This window comes from Oncorhynchus kisutch, linkage group LG18, assembly GCF_002021735.2.
Source record: "Oncorhynchus kisutch isolate 150728-3 linkage group LG18, Okis_V2, whole genome shotgun sequence".
Taxonomy (NCBI): Eukaryota; Metazoa; Chordata; class Actinopteri; order Salmoniformes; family Salmonidae; genus Oncorhynchus; species Oncorhynchus kisutch.
Genome location: NC_034191.2, coordinates 51,359,561 through 51,375,179, shown reverse-complemented (window position 1 = coordinate 51,375,179; position 15,619 = coordinate 51,359,561). Strand labels below are relative to the sequence as shown.

Here is a 15,619-nt window from a genome sequence, read left to right as displayed (position 1 = left end):
TATACCTAGGCTAAATATACATCTTCCACAACCATAAGACCCACTAATAAATAATTACAATATTTCATGAAAATAGTTACTTGCTTTTTTTTGTTGCAATAATACTGGAACTTGCTTTCAAGTCCATCTATGAAAAGGACCTTTTTTGTTCCAAATATAACCATGCATAATGCACATTTACCAATAATGACTTCTTGTAGCAGGTATTAGGCTATAGAAAATGAACACAGGTCTCATCAACAACCTCTCAAGCCCACGTGCTAGTGATTAGCCAGATAATCTTTATATTTCAAGTTTAGCCAACTTGGATCTATTTGCTTGCTAACAAGGTTGAACAGTTGAATTGTTATGAACACACACTTCTGTCCATATCCAACTGTTTTAAAAGCCTGTTAGCCTGTGCACTTTGTTCAGATGCTGAAATCAAGTGGCCTAACTTATTTCTCAGAATGACAAAGAGTTGCCAATTCCTTATATGATTGTGTTGATGCTAATTGCACATTTACAAAACACAGACTAGACAGCTAGTATAAGAGTCTATGGCTAAAATGCTGCTAACGTACCAATTCCACATGCGACAAACTGAGCATTCATTTTCCAGAATCGATGTTCTAAAACTCTCGTTTTAGTAGTGCCTGCTATGCGCGCAATTTGAGTAGATGAGACATGAAAAGGGTGAAAAGTTAACTTATTGTCTGAATGTGTTCTGGTGTCCATATTACCGATTATTTTGGACCAAACCTCAAATGCAAATAGCGAGTTGAAACCGCTTGTCAGAGTGGAAGATGTGATCTCAACTTTGGTTGGCATGAGAGGCAGAGGGAGGGGCTTGGTGTGTGTGTAAACCATAGAGGAAGAGGCTAAGGGAGAGGTTTCAGTCTCGCTAAAAATCTGTCCAAAATAAGACCAATGCATTTCTATGGGATTATTTTGGACCAAAGCTTGTCGCCTGCCTTCCAGCCTTTGAGACAACGACTCCCATTGTTAGGGCGGAGACTTACATTTCTTAATTATATACAGATCTATGGTGTAAATTGGGAAGGTACACACAGCACAGAGGCACGAAGGAGAGGAGACCAAAAATACAACATGAGAACAAGCTGACAAACACTCATAAAAATGTAAAATAACAAAACCTCAAAACCTAATCTGATATAATCGCCCAGCACTAATGCAACCTGAGTAACTTGAGGCACAGTTGGCTGCCTGGCCAATTCACTTCCCCGCCAGTCCTATAATCACTTTAAAGGCATTCCTCATCTCTGTAATGAGTTCTATGTTACTCTGGCTGCGTTTAGACAGGCAGCCCAATTCTGATATTTTTCTTCATGAATTGGTCTTTTGACCGATCACATCAGATCTTTTTCAGATCTGATTGATTAAAAGATCAGATTTCGGGTGCCTGTCTAAACGTAGCCTCAGAGGTTCTTCACTGACTCCAGTTTCCTTTTCTTAACTAACTGAATACCTATTTATCCCTTAGTATTAAACCAAAATTATGCTATTGGGTTGTTTTTCTAATTCAAAACAGCCTTCTAAAGGTCTGTTCCACTTTGTGCCACAAAATTTCCCTAAAAAGTAGTATTTTCACTGGTGGTAGTGGGCTGTATCCTGGACTGTGTCCCTAATGATACCCTATCCCAATAGGACTCTGGTCAAAATTAGTGCACTATGTAGGGAAAAGGGTGCCATTTGGGACATGTCCCTGATTTCAGGATTCCATTGTGAAGCCAACCACATGGTTTGAGCCCTAGCACATCCATAAAGAGTGCTAACTAATTTAAGCCTCAGCCACCACAGCCCTCCAAGAAGGCCAGCCACGGCCAAAAGCCCCTATCAACCATTTCCAGTTGTGCAGACAGACTCGGTATGAGTGTTTACAGATTTGCTCCAACAGTATTTGGACCAGAGCGGGTATCTAATTGCGATAATGATATTTCCCTCACAAAGAGGCCCAGCGCTAACCGTGTGATGGGGGAGTGTGTGTAGGAGCAGCTGCTACTCACAGGGAACCTCTGAGGACTCGCAGCAGGTCTGGGCTGGCTCTGGGCAGGAGGCATCAAGGGCACTGCAATGAGAGAGAGAGAAGGAGTGGTGGTGGTGGGGGGGGGATGATGTAGATGGGGCAGAGAGACCAAAGGAGGAGGGGTCAAGAGAGAAATGAGAAGAGGAAGAGAGAACGCAGGGGTGGGGAGAAGGAAGGTTAGTCCATTAGGCACCTCTGTGTGTACTAAAGGCTGATTCACAGGCACGCATCTTACATTTCACCTCCGAGATGGGCTCACATTTATACACAGCTGGACAGAGGCAAAAAGGAATGAATGAACATAGTGAAGCATTGCGGTTGAAGTTGTCTAATGGACAAGGAGGATGGGTACTTTTGGCTATGAAAGAGGCCATTTCATCACATAGTATGAGGCTTTTTGACTTCAGTAAATACTACATGCATCTTCAATTCATAAATCAGTTTGAATTGCAACTGGTAATGGCAATTCATTTTCCACAGGAATTGAAAAGGACAATTCGTTGCAAATATGGGTTAAGGGACATATGCCAACCTCTGGTAAACACTCCCGTTATCCTGTCCACCCCCCTCCCCTCAAAACACACACCGACTGTCTATCTCTGTTACACACACCCCTAGTCATGACTGAAGGCAATCCCTGATCTTTTCACACACAGAGACCCACACACACACACACAAACACCTCACCAACACATTTCAGTCTGGACAGACAGGGAAGATAAACCAATCTCAAGGAATGGAATGGAGATACCGCCAAAAAACGACAAGTAAATAAACCTATTACTGGCTGAAAGCCCTATTCACGTGTCATTCAACCCAAACAACAACATGACATTCTAATCCAGACACTTTTCAAAGCAGTGCACGGATAACTGCCAACCATACGGCAACGTACGCCTTTGCTTAGAGGTAAATATTCAAAACATTCAATGGAGGTGCTATCCTTACAATAAGTCCAAAACTTAAGGAAAAAGGACCCAGTGGGCCACTCAAATGACACACTATTCCCTAAATAAAGAACTACTTTTGACCTGGGCCCAAAGGGAATATAAGGTGCCATTTATGACAACATCAAAAGTAATGCACTATATAGGGAATAGGGTGCTACTTGGAACGCAAGTGCAGACCTACCTTGTGCAGGGGAGGATGCTGGGCCCCTGAAATGGGGATTGATGTGGATGTTCTTGGGCTGCTGCTGCTGCTGCTGCTGCTGCTGTTGCTGGTGGGGGTGGTTGTGTGAAGGAGGGGGACTCATCATGCGGGGAGGCTGGTCCATCTGGGGCCTGACTGGTGCCCCGTGTGAGGAGGGAGAGCTACGGTGGGCCATGTGCTGGGGGATGAGGGGTTGCAGGGGCTGCTGGGCCAGCGAGCCCCCACTGTGCTCCTGGAAAAGAGGCCCTCGGGGGCCACCGGGGCCGCCCTGGCGATGGTGCTGCTGATGATGAGTTTGGTGGTGAGGGGGAGGCATTCTGGCAGGAGACTGCTAATTGGGGAGAGAGAGAGAGAGAGAGTGAGTAATGGAGAGTGGGGGAGATAGAGTGGGGGAGAAAGAGGGAAGACCAATACAACAAGTCAGATGTGTTGAGTATACAAAACATTACGAACACCTGCTCTTTCCATGACAGACTGACCAGGTGAAAGCTTTGATCCCTTATTAGTGTCCCTTGTTAAATCCAGCTCAATCAACGTAGATGAAGGGGAGGAGACAGCTTAAATAAGGATTTTTGAGCCTTGAGACAATTGAGACATGGATTGTATATGTGTGCCATTCAGAGGGTGAATGGGCAAGACAAAATATTTTAAGTGCCTTTGAACAGGGTATGGTAGCAGACTGGTGGGCTTTTCCCACTCAACAGTTTCCCGTGTGTATCAAGAATAGTCCACCACCCAAAGGATATCCTGCCAACTTGACACAACTGCGGGAAGCATTGGAGTCTACATGGGCCAGTATCCCTGTGGAACGCTTTCCACACCTTGTAGAGTCCATGCCCCAATGCTTTGAGGCGGTTTTGAGGGGTGGGGGGGGAGGGTGTATTGCTCAGTAAATTAGTTAAATAAAGACACCATTAATCCTTCACCTAGACCTATATGTTAACTTTAGCTCCTATTCAATTACCTGTTGGCCAGCCATATATCAATTCTAAACCAAGTTAAGATATTTTCACCCCTCCAGTCATTCCCCACACAGTACATCGCCACTAACACGAATGCATGAATGTCAGTTGAGCGTTCCCATACCTCTTAAAGAAGCATGTTTAAAAGGATTTTCATTTTTCATATATAGAACGGAGTGGCTGCGGACGTGAGTTTTGTCTGATCGCTTATTTTGTCCGGACTAAAGATGCCGATCACCTTCTCCGCACGTGCTTATGCTCTACTTCACTCGTAGAGAACAGGCTACTCTGGCGAATGGTGCTCGTTTAATAAAGTCGGATCAAAGCTGAATCAATGTCTGCAAGATCACATATTGATAGTATTCTGCATAACAAATGCAATAGCATAGTAAGATAAATCAAGAAATCTGTCATTAATTTTGACATTTTTCACTGAGGAGGTCTTAGTCGAGCAATTTTTCATCTAGCTAAGCTGTTTGGTGCAGTTCTTCTCAAGTGAAACAAGTCGCATGAAAACTAGTAGTGCACTGCAGACAGTAGGGCCTAACTGCTGCTGTGCTCTCTCGTCGAAAGACAGCAAACACTTCATTGAAAACTCCCGTCCATAGTTCCCACCCCAACTTTTGACCAATCACCGACGAATGGGCGAAGACTTCGTCTACCGACTTACAGACCTGCCTCAAGAAAAAAAGTTGCGGGAACAGCTCCCTAAAACACCGCCGAACACCAAAACGAACAAAAACCTGACAAAATATGTGCTAACTGTTTCAACTTGGAAGCATGCGACAGGCTTAAGACAAAAACACCACCGCATTTTTTTCACTCATGTGACCAAAACTCAACAGCGCACGCCACTAGACAAAATACACAAGTAGGCTATACTGCAATTTATTAACACCGTCTGTTCTAATATTCGCTCGCTATACATAATTCAAAAACAACACTGTGGGCAACTTCAAAACACTGTATAAACTCAAGTAAATCTAAATGCCTATCCTCATGAAACTGATTGAGATCAAATGGTTTGTATGCAGATGCTGCATGGGCGTTTCACTGGTAAAGAATTATCATTCACGATTGACAGTGAGAAATGTGAAGGGAAGGAGGCCACAAAATGTGTGCGTAAAGTAAAAAAACGTGTGCAGAAGCTTTGGGATTTTTTAATTCCAGGAAGAAGAAAAAAATGTCTGGGAAAAAGTCTTATCTGCAGACATGGCCTATGCAGAAATGACTTCCAATGGATGAACAACTTAGATTAATGGATTATATGCTTCAAAAGATATCTAATAAAAGGCCACGAGAAACTAAATCCTACGCAAAGAACTACATTTATTTAATATAATTCTGTCTAAATGGACTACCGCCAACGTTTTTGGTATAATCCATATATCAACATTGATAAGGGGAGCAGAGAAGCGGAATAGTTGACTTTGTTCACGCACAAGTGATCACGGTTTCAATAGGCCATCGAGAGAACGGCATATTTGCAAACAATCACAAGAAGCCTTCATGGCTGTGCCTTATTAGTTTTGCAGGTAAACATTAGGGCCGGGACGATACCAGTACCACAATATTTTTTCCTTGGCAAAAATGAAAACATGAAGCAAACCTTTTGCATTGTGTCGGTTCATTTTGTTAAGATTTACCTGCATGCCCATATGCAGTGGCATCATTGGGAGCCGCTGGTCATTCATTCGTCCTCTTCCTCCACCAAAGTCTCCCATCCCGAATCCGGGGAACCCCCCCCGTCCTCCTCGTCCTCTGAATCCTCCTCTCTCTCCTCCTCTTCCTCCTCGGCCCCCAAAGCGGCCCTGCTTCCTCTGGCGCTCCTTCTCCTCAAACTCCATCAGGTCTGCTTTGGCCTCTTCAGAGAGCTCTGGTGGGCAAAACACATCAGGAAGTGAGCATTACAACATTCAGGGGTAATTTCCCAGACACAGATTTAAGCCTTGTCCTAGATTAAAAAGCATTTCTTATGAAGAATCTCCATTGAGCATGCTTATTATTCTAGGACTAGGCTAAAAGCTATGTCTGTGAAACCAGCCCTCAAATACAGCCCATACATGCTCAAAATACATGCTCAAGATGGATTTGTTGAGCATTTTCTTTTGATCCATGTTGTGTAAATACATTTTAGAGTTAAGCTTGAAATGCTCTTCAACCTTAACCAAGTCAACCAAACAAAGCCCAAACCTCTTAGTTATTACAGTTAACAAATACGAAGCAAAAGAAATTGACATTTGAATTAAGAGTTTCCTGAGTGCAAGGTTGTAATTAAATGTACCTAATGTTTCAGGAATGTTTCTTCTTTTGTTTGCTGCATCTGCCAGCCGCACAATGCCAGACGTGACGTCTTTGCGCTCTGTTTTGAAACGCAACCGACCGGACTGTCCATCGTCGTCTTCCTCCTCATCCTCGTCTTCCTCCTCCTTCACTTCTTCCTCTGGCTCTGGTTCATTTTCAGCCTTTGGAAATATAGGGACCATCTTAGTCATAAATTATGAACAACCCATCAGATATATGGATAGTGTTAATCTTGTAGGCCTATAAACTGCAACCATGAACATACGAGATGTTGATTTCACAACACTTCACAAAAGATGCAGGCCTTCAGCATGGTTTAAACCATTAGAATTAGCTACGCACACATTATTGATCATTTGCACATTTTTTACCTAGGCAACTCCAAAATCGCCACATAGCTAGCGTCAGTCAGCACAACAGCCATTGACTCAATGCAACACATCAGACAAAAAGGGTCTCTGAATATTAATGTCTGCGTCCCAAATGTACCTTATTTCCTATATAGTGCATTACTTTTGACCTGAAACTCTAAGTAGTTCCTTATATAGGAATATATAGGGAATAGGGTGCCGCTTGGGACATAGCCAGTGAATGAGGGAGACCCATTCTGTTCACACCTCCTCTGCGAGCTGAGAGTCTTCCCCTTCTTCCCCCTCCGGTGCTTCCTGTTGCTCTGCCTGCTCCCCTAGATGCTCCGGTTGTTCTCCATCTCTGTAGCTTGCCGAGTAATCATCCACCTACAACAACATGGAGATTCAGAATCCATATTCTAAATACTAGTCAGTCATCAACACAGTGCCTTCAGAAAGTATTCGTAACCCTTGACTTACTCAACAGCCTGAATATCAAAATGGATCAAATGTATTTTCTTACCCATCTACACACAATACCTCAAACATGTTTTTAATTACATTTTAGCTCAATACCGCAAACATGTTGTTGTTTTTTTACATTTTAGCTCATTTATAAAACATTTTATACAGAAATATCTCATTCACATAAGTATTCACACCCGAGTCAATACTTTGCAGAAGCACCTTTGGCGCTGATTACAGCTTTGGGTCAGTCATCTTGGGTATGTCTGGATAAGGCTTTGCACATCTGGATTTGGGGATTTTTCCCCATCCTTCCTTGCAGATATTCTCTCTTAAGTTAAATGGGGAGTGGTGGTGAACAGCAATCTTCAAGTCTTTCCACAGTTCTTCAATGGGATTCAAACCTGGCCTTTGGCTGGGCCACTCAAGGACTTTCACATTGTTGTTCTGAAGCCATTCCAGCGTTGCTTTGGCTGTGTGCTTGGGTCTGCCACAGCGCTGTCTTAGGCGTGCGTCTCACAGCACGGACATTGCAATTTATTACCCTGGCCACATCTGCAGTCCTCATGCCTCCTTGCAGCATGCCTAAGGCACGTTCACGCAGATGAGCAGGGACCCTGGGAATCTTTCTTTTGGTGTTTTTCAGAGTCAGTAGAACGTCCTCTTTAGTGTTCTAAGTTTTCATAACGGCGACCTTAATTGCCTACCGTCTGTAAGCTATTAGTTTCTTAACGACCTTTCCACAGGTGCATGTTCATTAATTGTTTATGGTTCATTGAACAAGCATGGGAAACGGTGTTTAAACCCTTTACAATGAAGATCTGTGAAGTTATTTGGATTTTTATTAATTATCTTTGAAAGACAGGGTCCTGAAAAAGGGTTGATAAGCCCTCATCACAAGAGATCTACGGACAGTTCCTTGGACTTCGCTGTCAACTGTGGGATCTTATATAGACACGTGTGTTCATTTCTAAATCATGTCCAAACAATGGTATTGACAATGCATGGACTCCAATCAAGTTATATTGAGATTTTAAGTATGATCAAAGGAAATTGGATGCACTTGAGCTCAATTTGGAGTATCAGATCAAAAGGGGTGTGAATACTTATGTAATCGGATATTTCTATATATAATTTCCAAACATTTGCCAACATTTCTAAAAACATGTTTTCACTTCGTCATTATGGGGTATTGTGTGTAGATGGGTGAACAACAAGTATATTTCATCCATTTTGAATTCAGGTTGAAACACAACAAAATGTGGAATAAGTTAAGGGGTATGAATATTTTCTGAAGGCACTGTAGATGAAGTATATTCCTTCTTTCTCCCACCCTTGTATTGGCTCATGTTTACTATTATTATTAATATTAGGAGGATAGTATTACACTGGCCTAAGATTACAGCCTTTGTGGGTTTAGGCTAACTATATCTCCATGGAACTGATGTCTAAAGGAATAACGGTAGAGCCAAAAATACTGCAGTGTTTCCCTTCAATGAAAATATGAACCGCGAGTATAAAGGGGAAAACATTGAAATGTTATGAGGGGGGTTAGCAGGGGGGGTTTAGAAAGGGGGAGCCTCTTTTGAATTACCATAACAGTGGGAGCAGGCTTCATTACTATTCCTGACGGCATTTGAAATTCAATGAGATGTAAATGTTTGACATGATATACAGAAATGTAGGGGGGGGGGGACACTCTCCAAATCAGTGATGGTGAAAATATCATTGAGCTAGCTACTGACTACTGCACAAATCGCTGCTTTATTGGCTCACTTTAGAAGATCATGACTCAATGCCATGCAGGAACATCACACACACGATACAACAGTTTTATGGTTCCGAAACCTGTGATTGCGGTAAAAAAAAATAATGTCAACACTAAAGGCCTTCCAACTCATCTTTGATATACCACGTGGTCGCAATTTGCGTAGTTACACTATTTTCAAAGCATATTTCCATTGAGAAGCCACTAGGTGCCTCATAACCGTCAAATGAGGTCAGTGTGTAGGTCGCAGGCCAGTGTTTGGTGTTCTGCACCATTAACCTGCCAACCCAACACATAATATTGCAGACAAATACCCTTGGCAGCAGAAGGATAGACAGACTGACTGCCCCGAAGGGACAGAAAGGGCTTAATCCTTTAAACTGTTCCACATATTACCTCTGAATAGCACTGCAAACAGAAGTGTTTAAGCCCAGGCAGTCAAGTCACCTTGTAAACATAGTTATTACACACAAAAACACAAATGTGCAATACGCACTCATTGGGGTTTTTCAAAGTAAGTATGAAGTAAAACCGTGCAACCCTACTAAGGTCAATGGCTTAATTTTCAGTGTGGAGAAAGTAATACGTCTTTGTCAGACAGGTGTCAAGCGGCGTCACACCTTGGTAAATCGGGCCATTACAGACATCACACATTAATCTAGTCTTATCTTCATCCCCTCTTCACTTCGAGGTTTGGGAAATAAATAAACGGGGAAAATCGCATCAATCATTTCAGGACTGTATGGGGTGTCGGGTTGTCCCTAGGAAGGTCAATAATCTTTTCACCTATGTGAGAGTTTATCAGATGGAGTCGAGAGCCCGAGATAAAAGCCCCTCGCGTAAACCTCCACCGATTGGCAGCGCGTCTTCCTCGCACAAAGCAGCTCTTTAGCCGGACAAAGATACAGGGCCCAAGGTCACAATGGCACCGGGCGTCACAGCCGACAGACACCAGAGCATTACCTACCTACCGCCAAACAAGCTGTCAACACCAACTTTGTCAGCGAAAGGAAAAATCAACTGGCGGAGAGTGATAATGAATCTAATCCCCCCACACCCCTACCCAACATGCATCCCCTTTAGCGCCCCCTGAATAGATTTGATATGTGCCCCCTGAAACCCAAGACGGGGAAATCAACGTTATCTTTTCAAGATACAATGGAGTAAGACAGAAGGAGGGGAGATGGGGGGGTGACTCACTTGAAATTCATCGTCTAGAGGCTCATTGATTTGAATGTCTAACACTTCGTCCTGGTAAATCCCGTCGCCTTCGGCCTGTTCTCCTGAGTATTCCATTTGGCCGTCTGGCATCTCCATGTCATTGGGCTGGCTGTACTCATCCACGTACTCTCCCCCCTCCTGCTGGTAGCCCCTCTCTACATCTCCTAGGTCGTCTGTGTAGTCTACGGGGTTCACCTGCTGGTCAAATTCGCCTAGAGTAGCATTGAGGCTAACGGCCTGGCCGCTGAAAGGCAAAAACACACAATTATGTAGGGTGTTCACTCAATGCTGTACAATGTAGAGAAAAACGGGGCAATTCAAGAAAGTGATACGAAATTAATGTCAAAATGTAGTTTTCTTTATAAATGACGTAGAATGACTCATTAGATTGATTGTTCTCTACAGTGTTGATGAAGGTTCATTTGCGGTGAACGTTGCTAGTTTAGAATGCGCCCCTCTTGGTTGCATCTCTTCCATATTTGGTGTTGTGGGGTGGTTTTATTTGGAGGTGTTTCCACTGCTTGGACCAATAAAAAAAATCTACTTGATACCTTTGTCATTTTCACCTCCAGATCCTTGGCTTTCATTGCCTATATTGCCGATCAATCTACGCTGAGAGGGGCCATTTCTATGGCGTTTTAAAGGGAAAGACTCAGAAATACACAATGAAAACAGGAACAGATTGTCTTCGCGGAGGGTGGATAATGAAATTCAGTCTGTTTTGTAAAGAAATACATATTTAGTCCCTATTTGTTTTGTGTTCAGCAGATTTCAGGGGGTCGTTGTTTCCACTTACGAACCTGCAGCCACTAGTTAGCTTGTCAGTTGACGTTCAAAGTTAGAGCCGTTCTGCCGCGAAGCAGCGACACAGAGTTCTATTGAGTAGTTACCACTTTTTGATCATGCCTGTGATAACATTCCACTCACTCTAAACATGCTACATTCTCAGAGTAAATCGTGTGTAACCATATATGGTAGAGACATGGGGTTTGGACCATTGTTTTTCTGACAGAATTTTCAAATTGTGTGGACATATTTGTATAAACCTTGAATGCATTAATCCTTTTATGGGGGAACACCATAAATTATAAACTAAGGAGACTGCAGCTCAGAAATTGTAACGTAAAGTGTCTACAGATTAAGTTTGGAAATGCAATCAGCACAATCAGACCACGTAGATACAAATTAACTTACATGTTTTGATCTTCGTCATCGCTTTGCAGAAGGTCGTCGTTCAATTCCTCATCTGACACTTCTGAGGGATTCTAAAATCAAGAAAAACAACCCAGAACAGATCAGTATGTTATAGCTCATGTTATTCATTCCTTGCAAGCCAAGGCTTTGGATGGCAAGGTCGACTATAGTACAACTTCTGAATATCAACCAAAAGTGAAGTGTTCTTTCATTTCTACAAACCACATCAGATTGAAAGTGTAGGCCTATGTATGATCGAATCAGATTGCTAATCTCACATATTTTAGGTAAATACTTGAGAATTAATAAAATAGTTCAAATAAACATGGGGATCTCCTTCAGTCCAAAAGGATGCTTTATTCTCACGTGGTGAAGGCAATCTGGGCAGGTTAAGTGTGTTCTCACATAAAGTCCTCTTTAAATAAAAAATAAATAAAAACTCAGTTCTCTTTGTATTCACACTGCCCTTGCCTTTGAATGAGGCCAGTTCACTTCACCAATTTTGTGGTCCGAGTTGCTATGCTTAGAAAGGAACCACGATATTTGTCCAACATTCACTCAGAGCACTCTGGAACAAGCCATTTCATAAGAATATGTTATTGGACAGCTAGATATACCTACTTACAATTGGGAAGATAATAGATTGGATTTAGTTAAAAGATGCGACAACAATTTTAATCAGAAGATACTATGGGTAACAGAATAAATAGAATAAAACCCAATGTAGGCTACTGACCTTTAAAGAGCTAGAAACGACTTTGTACCCTGTTGTGAATCTCACCAAATATGTTGTCTTCTCACACTATTCAAACCCAACAACCGAATAAACAGTTTATGAAGCTAAAGATCACATATTGCTAACAAATAATCTGAAGTAAATCCTCCACACATAGGTTATTTTGGAAATACACTATATATACACACACACACACAAAAGTATGTGGACACCCCTTCAAATGAGTGGATTCAGCTATTTCAGCCACACCCGTTGCTGACAGGTGGATAAAATAGAGCACACTGCCATTTAATCTCCATAGACAAACATTGGCAGTAGAATGGCCTTACTGAAGAGCTCATTGACTTTCAACGCGGCACCGTCCTAGGATGCCACCTTTCCAACAAGTTAGATCTTCACATTTCTGCCCTGCTAGAGCTGCCCCAGTCAAATGAAAGTGCTGTTATTGTGAAGTGGAAACATCTAGGACCAACAATGGCTCAGCCTCGAAGTGGTAGACCACACAAGCGCACAGAACGGAACTGCTGAGTGCTGAAGCACGTAGCGAGTAAAAATTGTCTGTCCTCGGTTGCAACACTCACTACCGAGTTCCAAACTGCCCCTGGAAGCAACATCAGGATCTTCATGAAATGGATTACCATAGCCGAGCAGCCACACACAAGCCTAAGATTACGATGCGCAATGCCAAGGATTGGATAAAGTGGTGTAAAGCTCACTGCCATTGGACTGGAGCAGTGGAAACGCGTTCTCGGAGTATTGAATCACGCTTCACCATCTGGCAGTCTGACGGACAAATCTGGCAGAGCATACACAGCACACAGCATACAATGACATTATTGACGGGTTGGCAGATGCCAGAAGAATGCCACCTGCCCCAATACATAGTGCCAACTGTAAAGTTTGGTGGATGAGGAATAATGGTCTGGGGCTGTTCTTCATGGTTCGGGCTAGGCCCCTTAGTTCCAGTGAAGGGAAATAACGACACAGCATACAATGACATTATTGACGATTCTGTGCTTCCAACTTTGTGGCAGCAGTTTGGGGATGTGCCTTTCCTGTTTCAGCATGACAATGCCCTCATGCACAAAGCAAGGAGCATTCAGAAATTGTTTGTTGAGATCGGTGAGGAAGAATTTGACTGGCCTGCACAGAGCCCTGACCTCAACCCTAGGGAACACCTTTGGGATTAATTGGAATGCAGACTGCAAGCCAGGCCTAATCACTTCACATCAGTCCCGACCTCACTAATGCTTGTGGCTGATTGGAAGCAAGTCCCCGCAGAAATGTTCCAACATCTAGTGGAAAACCTTCCCAGAAGAGTGGAGGCTGTTATAGCAGCAAAGGGGGTCCAAGCCCATTTTAATGCCAATTATTTTGGAATGACATGTTTGGCGAGCAGGTGTCCACGTACTTTTGGTCATGTAGTGTATTTGGTGAGAATCACAACATAGGGTACAAAATAAATTATAGCTCTTAAAAGAGCAGTTGCCTACACTGGGAGTACAATTTTCAATTACAGCATAATTTAATCTGCAGTTATTCTTCTGCTATTTATTCTGTTACCAATAATATTTCTGTTAATAGTATCTTCTGATTACAATTATTATGTCTCATCTTTTAACAAATGCAATCTATTAGCTTCCAAAATTTAAGTAGCTTTATCTATCTGTCCAATAACACATTCTGATGAAATGGTTTGTCCCAGGGTGCATTGAGTGAATGTTAGGAAAATATATTTGTTTCTTTCTAAACATAGCAATGTTAATGCAAAGAGGACTCGAACCACAAAATGGGTGAAGTAAAATGGCAAAAGAGATTATTTATTTTCTTCTTCAAATTTCACCTTTATTTAACCAGGTAGGCCAGTTGAGAACAAGTTCTCATTAACAACTGCGACCTGACCAAGATAAAGCAAAGCAGTGCGACACAAACAACACAGAGTTACACATGGGATACACAAAACATACAGTCAATAACACAATAGAAAAATCTATATACAGTGTGTGCAAATGTAGTAAGATTAGGGAGGTAAGGCAATAAATAGGCCATAGTGGCGAAATAATTACAACTTAGCATTAACACTGGAGTGATAGATGTGCAGAATATGAATGTGCAAGTAGCGATGCTGGGGAGCAAATGAGCAAAAAAAAAAATATATATATGGGGATGAGGTAGTTGGGTAGGCTATTTACAGTTGGGCTGTGTACAGGTGCAATGATCAGTAAGCTGCTCTAACAGCTGATGCTTAAAGTTAGTGAGGTAAGATATAATAATTGGGTCCTCATTCAAAGGCAATGTGAATACAAACGTTTTTTTTCCACTTTAGAGGACAGCCTTTTTCTCTCCAAAAAGGACTATATGTACAACAACAAAAAACACCCTAAGATCCTTTTTGTTGCCCACTGTACTTCCTCCTGGCTCACGTCAATAAATGCCCTTGTGGTGGAGCCACCTGGCACAAGCCTACTGCAAAATGTAACAAACCTGTGAGGTCTAACATGGCTAATTCACCTTCCCTACAGCTGGCAGGCTGCATTCTTAAAATGTGTCCTAGCAGAGGCACCTATGGATGCTATGAAAGTAATCACAAACACAAGAGATGGGGAGTCCTTTGTCTTACCTTTTTGGCTGTCAGCCAATCCTCATCGAGCAAATCACCATCAAATTCACTGTAAGAGAAGAGATAAACCATGACGTAAAGCAAGGCAATATATCTAATTTTACAATGCTATGTATTGGTCTAGTCTCTATGCAGCTAGTCTAGACATGATTCTTCATTGGAGCCTAAATTCTCATGAGCAAGGCCAGCTAATAGGCTAAAGTGTGCGCCAATAACACAACATCTTTACGATAAGCAGATGCCAATGTTCCACAATATTTACACTAGACCCGTCTCTGCAAGGCCAGATTCTAGTGACACAAATGTTGTTCTCATAGGCTGCAGTCCCTATATTGTTCCTGGGTCATGTTCAGTTGGCCCCAAACAGGAGCAAGTACTTTAAATGGAAGCTGTACCATCTCAATTTCTCTCCTACCAGGTATGCTCATAAATATACATCACATTCAGATCATAAACTCATTCTGTTGTCATACTGTTTGTCATATTGTTGTCGGGAAAATTGTTTTACAAATTACAATAGTATACTTTTGTATATACAGTATCACCCAGCTCCATTCATGAACACACTTGATAAACTGGGAAAAATATGTATGTGGTGACATGGTGGCAAAGCCTCTGCAAAAGATAGTCTCTGACTAAAATCTCTTGGCCGATATTTTCTGCATGAGTTATGTGCTTCATAGTTAAGAGTAAGGAACTACTGTACTAATATTAGGCTTGGGCGGTACACTGTATATACCGTATACGGGATTATTTGGAAATAGCCACAGGATGGTTTTTCAAGAGTCAATACCATTGAAACTATTTATGTGGAGAAACAA

At 42.2% G+C, this 15,619-nt stretch overlaps 1 protein-coding gene across 3 annotated transcripts in view; it reads right to left on the bottom strand.

Annotated features, from left to right (window-relative positions):
• Positions 1 to 15,619, bottom strand: part of LOC109908764 (RNA-binding protein 33) — a 45,189-nt gene that overhangs the window by 21,873 nt on the left and 7,697 nt on the right. For 2 of the 3 annotated variants that reach the window (XM_020507447.2, XM_020507448.2), the window contains exons 3-10: positions 14,799 to 14,847; positions 11,443 to 11,513; positions 10,228 to 10,492; positions 7,062 to 7,181; positions 6,425 to 6,605; positions 5,787 to 6,016; positions 3,158 to 3,509; positions 2,007 to 2,068 (exon numbers count right to left, since the gene is read on the bottom strand). In XM_020507447.2, coding sequence (XP_020363036.1) covers positions 2,007 to 2,068; positions 3,158 to 3,509; positions 5,787 to 6,016; positions 6,425 to 6,605; positions 7,062 to 7,181; positions 10,228 to 10,492; positions 11,443 to 11,513; positions 14,799 to 14,847 — 1,330 coding nt within the window. The remainder of the gene's footprint in view (positions 1 to 2,006; positions 2,069 to 3,157; positions 3,510 to 5,786; positions 6,017 to 6,424; positions 6,606 to 7,061; positions 7,182 to 10,227; positions 10,493 to 11,442; positions 11,514 to 14,798; positions 14,848 to 15,619) is intronic. The other variant, XM_031796263.1, reaches the window with a different exon arrangement.